Genomic DNA, 16,751 nt, shown 5'->3' on the forward strand with positions numbered 1-16,751 from the left:
CGAGATGTAAATGAGGATGAAAAAGCAGCGAAACAATTTCAAAACAGGCAATAAAAAAACATCAAAACACCAACAAAACAGGCGACTAAACTACTGCAAAACTGGTGACGAAAAGTGATGAAAAAGCAACAAAACTGGCAACAAAAAGTGATGAAAAAGCAGTAAAACGGTAGCAAGAAAAGCAACAAGACAGGCGACAAAAAAGCAACAAAAAGCAGCGAAACATACGACCAGACTACAGCAAAACTGGTGATGAAAAAGTAACAAAAAAGCAACAAAACTGGCAACAAAAAGCGATGAAAAAGTGTCAAAATAGCAACAAAAACGAGATGTAAATGAGGACGAAAATGCAGCAAAACATCGACAAAACAGGCGACAAAAAAGTGATGAAAAAGCAACAAAACCAGTGCAAGAAAAGCTACAAAAACGCACGAAAAAGTGACGACAGTGCAAGGAAATATCTCGGATCAGTTTTGTTGGTCTTAGCTTTCAAATGAGGCTGGAGAAAATGTGCTCGGTTGAGGCGGGGGTTAAGAACGTACGGTGTTAAAAAACGGTCTGTAAAAACATCCATAAAAAAATAAAATCAGTGGCAAAGAACAGCGTGGATGGTTTTCCGACATCAGCGACTTGTGTAAATATGACATCAGTATAAAACTATAAAAGGTAAACAGAATAAACGGCATCATAAAAATCAAACACCGGGATGTTTTATCATAACGGGCCTCAATAAAGTCATAAAACAAAGCATCACTGACACGGGAAACTTAAAGGGACACTTGGGGACCGATACCAGCACTTTAACAATACTTGTTTTTCATACCGATACCTGAACGATACTTTTTTCCGATATCTACGCTAAAATATTTGTCATATAGAACCAGAGACAGGACAATAATGTGAGGAAGATCTGCAGGTTTACAGTGTCAGGTTCATCTACAATGTGTGTGAAAAATGGGGAATGATTTGGGGGGAAAAGGGGGAAAATGTGGAGAAATTGTGGAAAAAATAAGGATTTTTATTTTTTATTTTATTTTAATTGGCCAAAAATAGGGAAAAAAATTGAATAAATAAAAATTAAAAAAAAGGGAAAAAAAGGGGAAATATCTGAAACAAAAACGAGCAACAATGAGGGGGAAAAAAATAAGAAAAAAAATTCTAAAAAAAAGAAAAATCGGCAAATATTTCCCAAAAAAATTGCCAAATATTTCCAAATTTTTTTGAACATTTTGAAAAATAGAGGAAAAAGAAGTGGAGGGAAAAAAAAGGAAAAAATAAGAAAGAAAAAAAAACTATTCTTTAAGCTGAAACAACCAAGTCACTTCCTTTAATGCTGTCCCTGGACCAACTGCATCAAAACCTTTCTATTTTCAGTTCCTGCTTTCGAGGCTTTCACTTTTCAATACCGGTAGAACCTTAAAGGATCTGTATGCTATTTTAGCCATTCCAAAGTTAAGTATAGGCATTTATATGATATATTGTACCTCTACCATTATTGAGCACTCATTTTTGTGATAAATATAAGTGTTTTCTGGAGGTATTTTTCAAACCCGGAAGACACAACGCTTCGATTCAGTTAACTCCGCCCCCTCTCTCCGCGCATACAACTTTACCGTAATATAAATAAACAACAATAAGTGAAGTTACTTCACGATGCAGTTATACGGAGTTGACATCTGCAACACAGCTTCATAAATGGCTAACACACAAGCTAATATGCTAACACACAAGCTAATATGCTAACACACAAGCTAACCCGCGTTTGGACTGACTCACCGCTCTGGTCCATCGCTGTTTACATTGTGGGACTCGCGTTGGTTATAAAAGTTAATCCACTTTGGTTCAGGCGAAGGTTCACCAAACATCCATCAGAGACAGTCACAGAAAAACAACCAGAATAAGTTGCAACGAGCTCCATCTTCAGCTGCAGCACAAACATGACTGATCTGTTCAGACGCTCAGGGGATGTGTTTGTTTTGGCCTCAGCTGACCTGGAAGCATCTCGGGCACATCCTTTTTTTTTTCTCTTTGCATCTCTCTTACGACAGAAATAATGATAAAGCTGATTTACAAATTAAAATCAGGCCGTAAGCATAGAATTAAGACATTACATTACAGACGTCGAGAGCAGGATTCAGGAGGATTACTGAGAGCTGCGTGAATGAAGCCACAAACCACTCTGGGGGTGTTTTTGATGAGGAAATAGCATAACAACATGGCTAAAAGCTCTAAAAAGTCGATTTTGCATGATATAGCACCTTTAACTTTTTTTTCCGATACCAGACTGGTATCATTTAACTGTACTCAGCCCAACTGTTAAGGCTGGAAATTCATGAGAGAAGTATCTGATTTTCTATTGGAAATGTGAGAAGATTTGAGATTGAAGTTGTGGTCACCTTCTAGCATGTCTCCCTCTCTCCCTCACTGTGTCACCCCTCTCCCTCTCCCTCTCTCTCTCTCTCCCTCTCTCTCCCTCTCCCTCTCTCTCCCTCTCCCTCTCTCTCCCTCTCTCTCCCTCTCCCTCTCTCTCCCTCTCCCTCTCCCTCTCTCTCCCTCTCCCTCTCTCTCCCTCTCTCTCCTCTCTCTCCCTCACTGTGTCACCCCTCTCCCTCTCCCTCTCTCTCCCTCTCTCTCCCTCCCTCTCTCCCTCTCCCTCTCTCTCCCTCTCCCTCTCTCTCCCTCTCCCTCTCTCTCCCTCTCTCTCCTCTCTCTCCCTCACGGTGTCACCTCTCTCCCTCTCTCCCTCTCTCTCTCACTCACTGTGTCACCCCTCTCCCTCTCCCTCTCTCTCCTCTCTCTCACTCACTGTGTCACCCCTCTCTCTCTCCCTCTCTCTCCCTCTCCCTCTCCCTCTCTCTCTCACTCACTGTGTCACCCCTCTCCCTCTCCCTCCCTCTCTCTCCCTCTCCCTCTCTCTCCTCTCTCTCCCTCACTGTGTCACCCCTCTCCCTCTCTCTCCCTCTCCCTCTCTCTCCTCTCTCTCCCTCACGGTGTCACCCCTCTCCCTCTCCCTCTCTCTCCCTCTCCCTCTCTCTCCCTCTCCCTCACGGTGTCACCCCTCTTCCTTCTCTTGTCCCTAAAGTCGACAGGAATCAGACTCAAGTTCAAACACGCTGGCATCCTCCACGAATTCTGCAGAAATCACCAGAATATCTGATCCTCCCTAATTTCGTCATATGGTTCCCCTGGAGGAGAGAAACAACAGATTTCACAACGTCTCTTACAGGACGAGCTTGTTCAGAAGAAACACGTCGAGTTCTCGGAGCTGTGGGGTTTTTCTGTGGAGTCGTCGAGCAGCTTCCCATGATCACCACCAATCAACTTTGTCAAATCTAAATACTTCAAATTCCTCTTTTGTTATATTTGGACTGAGCTTCTTCTGCAAACAATGAACAGTCACTGACACAACCGGTTTCTCTTGAGTAAATAGTGGAGTGCGGTAATTACAACCTGCAACAAGTGGAAGATTAAGCTTTAATGAGGAGCCGAGGGACGACACAACGCCCGAGGCAAAACTACAACTGAGCTCCAGTGTGGGCAAACTGAACCGGGCCATAAACAAATACAACTATATGTTCATGGTTCTAATACAAGGGAATGTAGTTTGTGCAGTTTAATCTGGTTCTCTCTTAACATTTACTCCAGTTCGGCTTCACCCAAATCTAAAAGCTGCTTGTCTGGTGCCGCCTCATCTGAAACCTAAGAATGAGGCGTCACACTGGGACGACCTACAAAACTGATTTAAACGGATCTTCTTCCTTGTGTTGTGGACACTTTTTTGTGGAGTTTTTGTGACTTTTTGCTGCACTTTTTGTTGCTTTTTTGGTCGTGTTTCTTGTTGAGGTTTTGTCACTTTTTAGTAGTTCTTTTATTGCTTTTTTGCGGCTTTTTAGTCACATTTTTTTTCCACTTTTTTGTTGAGGTTTTTGTCACTTTTGAGATCTTCTTTTATTGCTTTTTTGTGGCTTTTTTTTAAATGCTTTTCATCACATTTTTTGCTACTTTTTTGCTGTGTTTTTCTCACTTTCTGATGCACTTTTATCTGTTTTTTTGTCGCTCTTTAGTTGCTTTTTTTGTGGCGTTTTTTTGTCATGATCTTGTTGATGTTTTTTCACTTTTTAGTTGTTCTTTTGGTGGCTTTTTATTGCTTATTTGTCACATTTTTTGCCACTTTTTTTTGCCACTTTTTTGTACATTTTTTGCATCACTTTTATCGCTTTTCGTAGCTTTTTTTTTGCTGTTTTCTGGACTTTTTCTGTCACGTTCTTGTTGAGGTTTTGTAACTTTTGAGTTGTTCTTTTATTGCTTTTTTGTGGCTTTTTTTAATTGCGCTTATCACAATTTTTGCCACTTTTTTGTTGAGATTTTGTAAATTTTTTGCTGCAGTTTTATCGCTTTTTGTAACTTTTCTGTGGCTTTTTTTTTTGCCACGTTCTTGTTGAGGTTTTGTCACTTTTGAGATTTTCTTTTATTGCTTTTTTGTGTTTTTTTTGTCACGTTTCTTGTAGAGGTTTTTGCTTTTCGTAACTTTTTTGGGGCTTTTTTTTGGTCACGTTCTTGTTGTAGGTTTTTGTCACTTTTGAGATGTTCTTTTATTGCTTTTTTGTGGCTTTTTTAAATTGCTTTTCATCACATTTTTTGCCACTTTTTTGCTGTGTTTTTCTCACTTTCTAAAGCACTTTTATCTGTTTTTTTTGTTGCTCTTTGATCGCTTTTTTGCGGCTTTTTCATCACATTTGTTGCCACTTTTTTATCACTTTTCGTAACTTTTTGGTTGTTCTTTTGTGGCTTCTTTGTCACATTTTTTGTCACTTGTTTGTTGGTCTTTTGTTGCTTTTTTTGCAGGTTTTTCATCACATTTTTTGCCACTTTTTTGTGCTGTGTTTTTCTCACTTTCTGATGCACTTTTATCTGTTTTTTGGTTGTTCTTTTGTGGCCTTTTCGTCACATTTTTCGTCACTTTTTTATTGAGATTTTGTCCATTTTTTGCTGCACTTTTCGTAGCTTTTTTGACGCTGTTTTGCCGCCTTTTCATCCTCATTTAAAAACAACTCCACTGAACCCTCCTGTCGTCTCGTTTACTGACAGAAAATCAATGATTCAACTTCCTCACTGTCACCAAACTATGAATAGCAGTTCCCGCCATAACGACAAAGAACCAGCAGTTCCTTCTTCAGTCTTAAGTGACAAACTCCTGCACTGATCTGACCTCAACGTGAACTAGAGACGCTCAAACTCATTACCCATTAATAGCAGAAGCAGTGGTGGCAGTCGGACTAGAGGAAGAGAAACCAATGAAAGTGCACAGGCATCACTAGTTACCAGGCAGAGCTCGTTCAACCAAACTCAAGTCAGAGCTGAAACGTCCATGTCCTGAGTGACTGACAGCGGCTGAACTCATTGCGTTCTCTGCAAAGTCAGAACAAAAGTCGTCAATGAGTAATCAGCAGCCCAGATAACCGACATTACTCATCTGGCCCTGACTAAATCAACCCATGTGACGAGCACAATGTGGACACGACGCGCCGTTACAGAGACGCCTTATCAGGAAACGCCTCGCTCAAAACTGCGATAAGATCTTCAGCTGAAATCTCGTAAAGCGGCAGAAGAGGTCAATGCAAAACAAAATGGTGAGAGAAACTGTGAACTGTTAAGTCTTTTATCTAAATCTACTCACAATGACACAATGAACTGCACTATTTTAGATTCTACTTCTCATACATATGTAGTTGAGGACCAGTGTTGGGGGAAACTTATCACAAAAGCAACGAATTACTCTAGTTACACATTACTTACAAAAATATAGGAATATAACAGTCAGTACAATTCAAGTAACTCGAGATACAAGTGCATTTAAATGATCTGGAGGTGTGTGTAGATAAAGGAACAGGCCACAGTGTTTCCATACTGAGATAATGAGATATGTTCTTCCCTGAGCTGAGACGAGTTGATGAGTAACTGTCTGGTCTTTGTGCGTGCCCTCAGTCACGCAAAAAGACCAAAGATGCTGCTAGCATTTGGCCTCTCCCGATATATTCCTATAGCTCCAAACGGGGGTGAAGTTGGAAGCGACCGAGCTCGTCCACGGGCACAAAGACCAGACAGGTACGGATCAACTCGTCTAAGCTCAGGTAAGAACATATCACAGTGTGGAAGAACGGTGGCCTGTTCCTTTAATGTCGCCAAAACAAAACATGAGAGAATGGGGAAAGTGAAAGTGGCGCTATTACTATTTTAGTTTATATTTTGCCAAAAGTAACTCAAAGTAGTGATATATTTGAAACAGTCATATGGAATACAAACATACTACATTATTAAAGCAGAGCTAAGTAACTTGTTTATTAAATCCTTTCCTTATTAATTCCTCTGGGGGTAATACAAGTGTAAATGGTAGGATTGGAGGGTCTTTCATCTCCCCCTGGTGTCTCTGGCCAGAAAAACACAATCGTAACTTTCCTGCCACCGGGTCGGAGCCACCAACACACTAATGGAATCACGAAGAAGAAGCTAACAGGCTAACGGGCAAAGCTAACTGTGGGCTAGCGCCACTTAAACAGTATTTACAGCCAAGTTTGAGTGAAAAAAGTCATTTCCATTGTGTAATTGGATGTACAATATCCCTCCGTCAGCATAGTATTTACTCTCACAGACAAAAAATAAGTTGCGCTTATGGCCTCTAGGGGCATGAGTTACATAGTGCTGCTTTGAGCTGTAACTACTAATATACAATATAGAACAATTTTAAAGTAATTTGCCCAAAACTGTTGAGAACAATGTTTTTTTTGCAGTGTTTATGAGGTGGCAACAAAAAGTCAGGTACTCCAGCTTTTATATTCTGCCCACCAAAAACAGCAGCGCAAAAATACTGTAGAAATACCCTGTTTTGTTTACTTGAATAGGCCAAATCGACTTCAGAATTGCACTTGAACTACTTTTAGCAAGTATTTCTCTCAGTTATAGCATTTTTGTTACACAGTTGTAATCACATTGGTCCCTTAACGCAGCACAGAACAAGAGTATTCCAGTTGTTTTCCATCTCCAACTCCACTTAAAGTAACACAAACTACTTTACAAGACACGCCGGGACCTAAAGTCTGAGTTTAAAAGCTTCAAATCTGTGACCGGACAAAACCCGACACCACAGCGGGGCTCGCGCCTTACCCGCGCCCAGGGGAGGCACATCATCCGCGGAGGAGAAGTCCAGCGTGGCCCCGGCGATGTCCACCATCTCGTCATCATCTTCCTCCTCGCTGGCGTCGCGAAGCCTCTCAAAGTCCGCGTCCATCCCTCCTGCTCCTAAAGTTCAACCCACAGGAGAAGAAAAAAAACATCATAAAAGATAAATCATCAACGAGACATCATTACTATTATCATCGCTCTACCTCCATCGCGCGCCTGCGTAACTTTCCTATACGCGCTCAGGAACATGTCGCGTTTTCTGCTCGTTTCATAACATTTCTAAAAAAAAAGGGAAGCTACTACGTGGTGCAACACCTGGCAAGCAATGACAGCACGACTAGACATTACAAGGAAGTTTTTTTCACAATGAGATCCGCCTCGTTTTGTACGCGTCCTTGGTCCAACTTAGTGACAGCAGAGGTAATTAGCCTGTAGTTGCATTGTAGTAGCTCCTATAAACAAGTTACGCTAGATCTGCACAGAAGCGTCTTGATTTTTTTTAGACATTACAAGGTCTGGGGGTTTTAGTTTACCTGCGAAGCGAGGAATTTCCGAGGACAGATGCCCGCTTGAGTCGAAACAAATGTCTTGTGACTCGGATTTACTGGCGTTTTACCGAAGGCTGCTTATGTCAACAACACGGCGGCGGCGGCAGCAGCGCGACAAATCCTGCGTCATCCTCCGAACAATATGACACTTTAGAGACGCCAACCATCGAGTTTTAACATTTAAGTGAACTCAAAAAGCTCTTTCAGATTCACCATGACGTGAAAATGTCGCGAATTTGTCCGTTCGTGGCCGTTTTTAGACGTTTAAAAGCTGCGAGGATCAAGCTAGCATACGGCTAATGTGGCAACTTCCGGTTTGGATGCGGCTTACGCTTCAAAATAAAGGTCCTCGCCATGTTTTGGTGATTTTTCGTCAATAAAACAGCTTTGTATTCATATGGTTTGATTTGTGTTGTGTAAAGTGTGCCGTTTGATTGTTGGATGATGAAAGAAATCGCAAAGGAAAACACGCAAAAGGAAACATTCGCAAATATTTTGAGCTGTTTCCGGTTTCCGCCGCTCCATCACAGCTGATTTGACGAAGCCATATGTTTTAAGAAAAAGCAGTCGAGTCCAGAGCGTCCCGTCTCCTCAACTGGGTCAGTGGAGCAGCTCGACTTTCCTTGGATCTTCACTACTTCCCAAACTACAATAATCGGTCGCCTCAGCTTTGTAATTAACCTCTTGACCCCCACCGTAACCGAGCGCATTTTCACCAATTCAGTCGGCCTTACACAAATCTAAAAGTTTCTCGACTGGAGAGCTATTAGGCCAGTGTAACGTCTCATTTGAAAGCTAAGACCAACAAAACTTTTTTCTTTCATCGCATTTTTGCCACTTTTTTAATCGCTGTTTGGTGGTTTTATTGTGTTTTTATCACTTTTTTGTTCCATTTTTTTGTTTGTTTTTTGTTTGTTGTTGTTGTTGCGCTTTCATCCTTGTTTTTGTCTTGTTTTTTATGCTTTTTTTTAACGAGCTTTTAGATTTGGGTTATGACATAGTGGAGAAAATGTGTTTGGTTAAGAGGTTAAATTAAACTTGCTTTACAGCTCAGACTGACCCCTTTACAGAGAAGCTGATTGGCTAAATGTGCATCGCCCCTGTTCTAATAAAACAAATGACTGGCCTACATAAACAAATATTAAGAAATATGTTAATGAGATTACTTTAGCTTTATATTTTTTATTGTCAAAAAAAGGTGGATAAAAGGCTTCATTATTAGATTTACAGTGGTCTTTTGTTCCAGAATTATGTGCTGTTACAATGTAGGACAAAACCTTAACTTCACCGCAGGTAAACAACAAACCAAGAGACCGTGACAATAGTATGAGTAAATGAATGAAACTTTAGACAATAGACTGAATCTCCTATTGTAATGTGCTGTAAGTGCCACTCAGGAGAAGACGTCTCCAGAACGCAGTACCGTTACGCACCACTAGAGGCTCCCACAACACCCTGTAATATTTACGCATTATCAAACACTTCATTTTCCTGCTCTGTGCCAAGTTCTTCTGTGTGGCTTTCGCTGTTGAGTAATGTTTTTTTGAAATACTTTTACTCAAGTATGAGTAAAAAGTAGTGACCAGTATAATTACTCAAGTAAAAGTGAAAAAGTACTTGGAGAAAATGCTACTTGAGTACTGTGAGTAACTGTTTTAGCGAAAGTCTGATTTATTTTCAATGACGTCAAAAATCGTGTGAAACATAATATAAAATCATTTGAAATTTGTGATATTTACAAAGAAAATTCAAAGAAAATGTCAGAAAATCTAAATAATTCCCCAAAGACGAACTACATCTATATTATCGATCGAAATGGAGCCTTTGCTGCTTAAATATTTACTCACAGTGGAAAAACTAACAATTATTTCCACTCAACTAAGAGTACAGATACTTAAGTATAATTTTACTCAAGCAGAAGTAAAACATACTGTATGATAAAACTACTCTAAGAAGTACAATTTCTTCAAAAAGTGACTGAACTTTTAAGCCGCTGACAGGAAGTGACATAGAGGTAAAGTTCCAGGGCAGTTTGGCATAATATGGTTGGCACGGCAACAGTTTAGAATGGTTGTCCTTCATCTATGTCACTTCCTGTCGGTGTCCAATAAGGAAGTGAAACTATAAACATCACTAAAACGGCCAAACCTGAGAAAACTGGGTACAATCTTTAGCAAAATCTTAAATATAATTGTGTTAACTTTTAGCAAAAATCGCTAATGTGTCATCTGCACTTTAAGTTATGACCAGATTGATCTCACAGTGGACGAGCTTGAGGCTGAATCAGGCTAAAACCTTTTACAAGACATCATTTTTTCTTCCTACAGGTTCAAAGTTGTCTATTTGTCCCATTTTCCGCCCATCACATAATCATGTCATTACAAATAACAGGACACTTCACACTTGTTTAAAATAGTATTATTATTATTTATGGTATTTTCTCTGTACAAAGTTTCCGCAGTTACAAAAAAAAAAGCACAGGTGGGAAAACAATCCAAGCTGAACAAGCGTATAGTTTTTCCTTCAGTCAACTCTTCTCTTCTCAATTTGGTGATAATACAAGAAATATATACAAAAATAAACAAAGTATTGTTGTTTTAGTGTTCGATAAAACCACAGGAATCAAAATATGTGAATAAAACAGACGTTAAAATTGACAATACTCTTGTGCTTGTGAAAGGTTTATGGTTTGTTATACATGCGTTTCCAATGACATCACGCATAGTTCCGGCGGCCATTTTGAATACCTAAGTAGATATTGTTGCATGTACTACAACATGTAACAATATCTGTACTCAGGACGATAATGAAAGACAGTGGCAGTTTTATGTACTCGTAATCATTGCTCAAGAAGATAAGAGTAACAACACGGCCCTGAGTCAGTGTTTAAGGTGCTCAAGACGTTAGCATGCTGAGGAAATACTACAGAAACATCTCAGCTCTGACCTCTGTCACATGTTGTATCCAAGGCCAGATGTTTGGAGTTTGGTTTCTCTTGGAGAGGTCAGAGCTGAGCTGTTAAAGCTAAATGCTAACCGGTAGCATGCTAGCAGCTTAAACACTGACTCACTGGTTTCTTCACATAAACGTGCGTCTCTGGGGCCGTGTTTTAACTGTTATCTTCTTGAGCAATGAGTCGAGATATTGTTACATGTTGTAGTGCTGCATAAAACTTCGGTATTCAAAATGGCCGCCATAACAACAAAGTCACATGACTGAAAGGCATGTATATTGTAAGTGTAAAGCAAATTAAAGTAAAACGTTTTCTTTTTGACAAATATGAACTTAATTAACATTGTCAACACACCGAATAAAACACACAATAAATGAACTTTTTTAGGATCTTTTTCTTGCCGAGTTTTACATCCGAATCCGGTCGTTTCAAATATACAAAAGGTAAATACAGATACAACAATATCGACACAAACAAGTCTTCTGTACAAACAAAAACAACGCGAAGTGTCAAACTCCGCAGCGACGCTTAATAATAAAGTCGCTCTGAAGGAAAAGCACTGCAGGTTTGTCGACCCGCAACGTTGAACAAAACAAAGCGAAGGCGGTTAATGCGACTTCACGAAAACAACAGCACCATCGAGAGTCTCTGATTCTTCCAAAACCAGGTGCAAAAAGTGGTTCAAGCAGCGATTTTTACTGAACAACAATCGTCGAAAAAGCGAGCGGTGTCTTTGGCAGCGTTAGCGAAATGTGATACAAGGCACGGAAAGAAAACATCCTTCATTTATACTTTTCATTTTAGAGACGGGTGGAAATGAGTTGATTTATGGCTGAAGGGAAAATGGTTTTAAAAGTCAGAGGTGGGATTTGTAAAGCCTGGACTTGAGGCGAGAAAAAGAAATTGATGCATAAAAATGGCCAGAATTGCCTTTATTTTCAGTGACAAAGTCCAAATAAAGAATAGACCATGGTGTCAGTATTGGCCGTAGCCCATGGCCAGGCCCAGGCCCACCCCCAGCCCTAAACCCAGACTCTCCCTGAGCCCCCGCAGCTGCTCCTCGCCCAGGCGGATCTTATCCTCCAGCTGCCTCTGCTCCACCAGCAGCGCCGCCTTCATCTTCACAAAGTGGCTGCGGAGAGAGAGGGACGCACAGTCAGGGAACGGGACAGTACTCGCTCATCAAAGGTTTAGGAGAAAGCAAAAATTACGACTGAAACGGATCTTCTGCACATTTATAACTAATATTGCGATAACGATATATTGTACAGCCCTAGTTTAATCCTAATTTAAATTTTCAATCCAAACTAGCAGTGAGGGAGAAATGTTTTTTTTTTATGTGTTAGAAACATTCTGTAATGTTCGCAGATTTTCTCTACTTTTGCAGCTTTAAAGGGATATTAACTCATGAGTGTTGATCGATAAAACTGCCTCCCTAATCAATTCATGTGGTGAAAAAGTGAAGTTTGATCTCATTTGAATCCTTTCCGTAGTCCCTCTGGGGGTAATGCAAGTGTTAATGGGATGATTGAGGGTCTTTCATCTCCCCCTGGTGTCTCTGGCCAGAAAACCACAATTGCAACTTTCCCTGCTCCGGGTCAGAGGCGCAATACACACTAATGGAATCACGAAGAAGAGGCTAACAGGCTAACGGGCAAAGCTAACTGCGGGCTAGCACCACTTAAACAGTATTTACAGCCAAGTTTGAGTGACAAAAAATATCTCCATTGTGTAATTGGATGTACAATATCCCTCTCTCCCTTTGTCTTTTCTGTCAGCGTAGTATTTACTCTCGCGGACAATAGATGAGTAAAAAACGTAACATGCTACGACACCTGCAGTGGCACTTATGGCCTCTAGGGGCATGAGTTACTTAGTACTGCTTTAAGTTAAAAAAAAAATGAAGATTTTACACTCATTTGAGTTTTTGTGTGTGTTTTTTTTGCCAAATAAAAATCAAACACATCTCATTTCAAGTAAATTGAGATTTGTTATCAAATCTAAAGCACACCATCCATCCATCTTCTTCCACTTGTCCGTTGCCGGGTCATGGAGGTTGGAGCTGCCTAAATAATCACATTGCACCAGCCCCCTATGGCTCCTCCTGCAGGTGGTGGGTCCACGGGAGGACGGCCTCACGATTCTAACCTGTTGGTCTCTCATAAGGGGCTTCTGAACCGCTCTTTGTCTGACCCGTCACCGAGGACCTGTTTGCCATGGGAGACCCTACCAGGGGCACGAAAGCCCCCGACTACAGAGCTGTCAGGATCATTCAGGAGCTCAAACTCCTCCACCATGTTAAGGTGGCGGTTCCAGGAAACTGAAATGTTTTTTCTTCATTTTGGGAAAAATACTTTTAACTTTTCTCCTCACAAGAGCAAATGCAGTTATTGTAAGAAAACTCCACATATTTCTCGGCTACTTTTTGTATTAAGGAGTACATTCTACTGTTACTGAAGCGGGCTCATATCTTCACCTGTAGTCCCTGTGCTGCTCCGGAGTGAGGCAGCGCCCCAGCACTCGGCTCACGGCCTGCTCTCTGCGGTCCACGTGCTCCTTCAGGTCCTGGGCCTCGGAGAGCTGCCGCATGAGCTGCCGCTTCTTCTCCTGCAGGGGGAGCTACAACACAAGACACACACAGGCAGGAGCCAGATGAGAACTGAGGGTTGGAAGAACAGTTAGTATTGATTTAAAGCAGTTTTATCTCCAGATATCAGCGACTACTTTAAAATGAGCCTGACCCGCTCCTCGTGGTCGCCCTCGGAGTCCAGCGTGTCCAGGGTGGTCTCGACCCGCAGCAGACGTCCCGACAGCGACAGCATCAGACTGACCACTTTGTCCAAGTCCCCGATGAACATGCGGAACTTGTCCACCTCGTTGGGTTTGCACACGGACAGAACCATCGCCTCCACCTGGAAAAGAGGAAGGAAACTGAATTAATGTCAGATCAAAGCGAGACGCTGCAGGTGAACAGGGAAAGATTTCAATAGAGAAATCAATTGGAAACTTTTACTGTAGATTACTCACACGGAAAATGTATTGTTTTTTGTTTGTTTTTGTTTTTGTTGTGTGAGTAGAGGTAAAAATCTCTGATGGAGTTCAGGAGGAAAGCTATTTGTGTGAGAACCTGTTGTTCTCAGTAAAAAAGGGTTAAGTCCGAGACTGGAAAGTAAGTTTGGAGTCTGCAGGAGCTCTTCAAGTGGAGATGATGTTACAAGAGTGTAAAGAAAACCTCATTTTGATAAAAAAAACTGTCTTAAAGTTTTCTAATGTCTGCGCTTGTGCCTTACATTTCTCCTGTCTTAAGCAACTGTCTCCCACAGAGCAAAAGACCATATATTTGGATTACAGCGTCATCTTGGTCGCCTTTCGTGCTACACTTGGATACCAAACATGTCAATATTTGTGAATGAAAAAACAGAGTCTGGCATTAAAACTTGAGGGAAAAAACGAGCTAAAGAAACTCAGTCTATGCCGTGTCTGGCCTTAAATATCAAACAGATCTAGGAGTGTATGTCAGTGATGCTCGCACCTCCTCCCCGAGCTGAGCGTTGGCCCGGACGTCGTCCTGAAGTCCCCTCTGAGCTTCTCTCAAAACGCCCAGCTTCTTCCTCAGACTCTCCATCAGCTGCCTCTGCACGACACCAGGAGAAACACACTTTTACCAGTTCACAAGAGGGAGAGAACTTCAGTGACAGTTTGAACAAAGCCTCGTGTCTATGTTTAAAGCTGCTTTGTGTCATTAGTGAACCCTGATCTGCCCCTAATCACCCGCAAAGGGAAATCTCTTCTCACACACCTGTATTGGCAGCATACTGTAATGAAAAGCCTGTGTTTTCTGGCATTTAGAACTAAATTTACAGTGCAGAAGTTGTCTGTCCTGTTCACACCTCATACACTTCCTGATGGTTCGTGCTTTACACAAAATACTGATCTGACAGCTCCCTGTAGATATTAGATTATTAAACAAACATTTCAAGAGGGTTTCAGCTGCATCAGAGCAGTTCGTTCAGTTCACTTTTGTAAACTTCTGTCATGATGCTTTATTTGGTTATTTGTGGTGATGGACAAAAAACTCTCCGGAGTTTGTGTCGCTCTTCCTGAAGCAGATGCGTCGGAGCCGCTTTCAGCAACATCTGGGCATGTGACTGTCTCAAAAACTGATGTTTCCTCGTCCATATAGTGATGTAAATCATTAAATAAATGTGCTGTATTTCACCCATTTAACTGCGTTCATGTATAGAAAGTGGCTGTGGGTCAGAATATATTTTATATGTTATATATTTTCTTATTCTTTACTAGGGCTAAAACAACTTATCAATTAATCGCCAACTAATCGATTATTGAAATAGTTGTTTACTAATCGATTAATCGTTTTCTAGTAAACACAGACTTAAAAAGAGCAAAAATGACATTAAATTGTTTTATTTTTGATGGAAACCTACTTTGTTTTACAAGTTAGGGTCTTTAGTGTTTTGTACATTGAAAATTTCATAAATATCTGTCTGTGTCTCATCCAGTCATAAAACAGAATTGGCACTAAGAGCCTCCAAAAACACTCACTTTAAGTTTACTCCACCAACATGTCCTCAAGTGATGCCACTATAGCATTATGTGATTAAAAAAAATGAAAAAATACCATTTTCATACACCATTCACAGCTAAGCGGTTAATCGATTAATCGTAAAAATATTCGCTACATTAATTGATTACCAAAATAATCGTTAGTTGCAGCCCTATTCTTTACAAAGTCCTGCTTTTGAACAGATACAAAAGCAGGCGTGGAGCTGATCAGGCAACATCTACAGCAAATAGTGCCAAAATGAGCTCTGACTGAAGTAAGTAAAAAGATTGCTCATTGATGTCCTGCCTTTGAGCAGCAGAGCCGCAGGTGACTGAGGCCCCGCCCACTGGAGCTGCGTGAAGCACAGAGCCACATTATGAAGAAAATGACTCTTATTTATCGGCCTATGATTGATTTGATCATTCAAGCCTCAATATCAGGCTGTAATAATAAAACTGCCACACGTCTGTTTGAAACTTCTCTTCCACATGATTGTGTTGGAGCTTCAGTCATGTTTATGAGAAGTCACAATAGTAAAGTTTGTCCACAAGAGGTCAGTGTTCAAACAGAATGAAACAGCTCAGAGACTTCGAAGGTACGACACTTTTTTGCAGGAAAGCCTGAAAGTGTTAAGTAAAACTTGAAGGAAACTCGAAACTGACTAAATCTTGGTGAAAACTAAATGTGATTAGTTTGACAGCACAGACACAGCGTGAGCCGGTTCACTCTGGGACACACAGTCGTGAGTGTTGTTGTTGTTGTTAGCGTTGTTACCTTGTACGTGAGCTCGTCGTGGTCGACCCTGTCCCTGTTCTCGGTGAAGTCCTTCATCTGCGTCAGGAGCTGAGCTTTAGCGGTGGACGTGCTGTAGTACGACGAGCAGCTGGAGCTCGCGCCGGAGCGTCTGCCACAGGGAGGAGAGAGTCAGGGTTATTCTCTATTATGAAGAATTTGTGTTTCTGTTTCCTGCTGTGTTTACGCTCAGTTAGACCTCAGGGGCAGAACGGCTCGGCCTCACCATCACGGACCGCATTAATCAGAGCGTTATCGCCGGTGAGAGCAGTGGAAACCAAAGGGCAGCTGGGAAAGGCCCCGGTTTAAAACAACACACAGCTCAGATAAGGCCGAGGCGAAACAGACGCTAACGAGGAGGCGACAGAGCCTGAAACCTCACCATTTCAGAGCCTTAATAACAGCCAAAGGTGATTATATTTTAGGAAATCTACCATAAACACTGTAGGCATTATGTCACTACACACAGATTTTAATCCGAAAAGCTGTGTAACTTTTCCCACTCTTTCCCCTGAATGAGTTTGGCAGCGTCGTCGAAAGCGGTCGCTCAGAGGAGGGAAAGTGCCAGGGAAAGGTTATGGGAAACTCAAGAGCTTAGAGAAGAACGGACGAATCAGACGGATGAAATACAAGAGTTCTTCTCACAGTTGTTGCGACGTGCGAGTGGCTCTGAATCAAACCTTACCCCAGGCATGTTTTAGATGAGAAAGCAACA

General features: G+C 41.3%; 2 protein-coding genes across 4 annotated transcripts in view; both read right to left on the reverse strand.

The window, feature by feature from the left end:
• LOC306980488 (H(+)/Cl(-) exchange transporter 5-like) overlaps positions 1-7,303 on the reverse strand; it is a 75,420-nt gene extending 68,117 nt beyond the window's left edge. Inside the window, exon 1 of the mRNA XM_079579894.1 lies at positions 7,162-7,303. Coding sequence (XP_079436020.1) covers positions 7,162-7,285 — 124 coding nt within the window. The 5' untranslated portion in view covers positions 7,286-7,303. The remainder of the gene's footprint in view (positions 1-7,161) is intronic.
• Positions 7,304-11,655: 4,352 nt separating this feature from the next.
• The window catches only part of shroom4 (shroom family member 4), a gene marked incomplete at its 3' end in the record, with an annotated part of 114,019 nt that continues 108,923 nt past the window's right edge, over positions 11,656-16,751 (reverse strand). For all 3 annotated transcript variants that reach the window (XM_079579860.1, XM_079579862.1, XM_079579861.1), the window contains 5 exons: positions 16,019-16,148; positions 14,213-14,314; positions 13,422-13,592; positions 13,157-13,299; positions 11,656-11,812 (listed from right to left, as the gene is read on the reverse strand). In XM_079579860.1, the coding sequence (XP_079435986.1) occupies positions 11,656-11,812; positions 13,157-13,299; positions 13,422-13,592; positions 14,213-14,314; positions 16,019-16,148 (703 nt within the window). The remainder of the gene's footprint in view (positions 11,813-13,156; positions 13,300-13,421; positions 13,593-14,212; positions 14,315-16,018; positions 16,149-16,751) is intronic.

This window comes from Gobius niger (genome assembly GCF_951799975.1).
Source record: "Gobius niger genome assembly, chromosome: 21".
Classification (NCBI taxonomy): domain Eukaryota; kingdom Metazoa; phylum Chordata; class Actinopteri; order Gobiiformes; family Gobiidae; genus Gobius; species Gobius niger.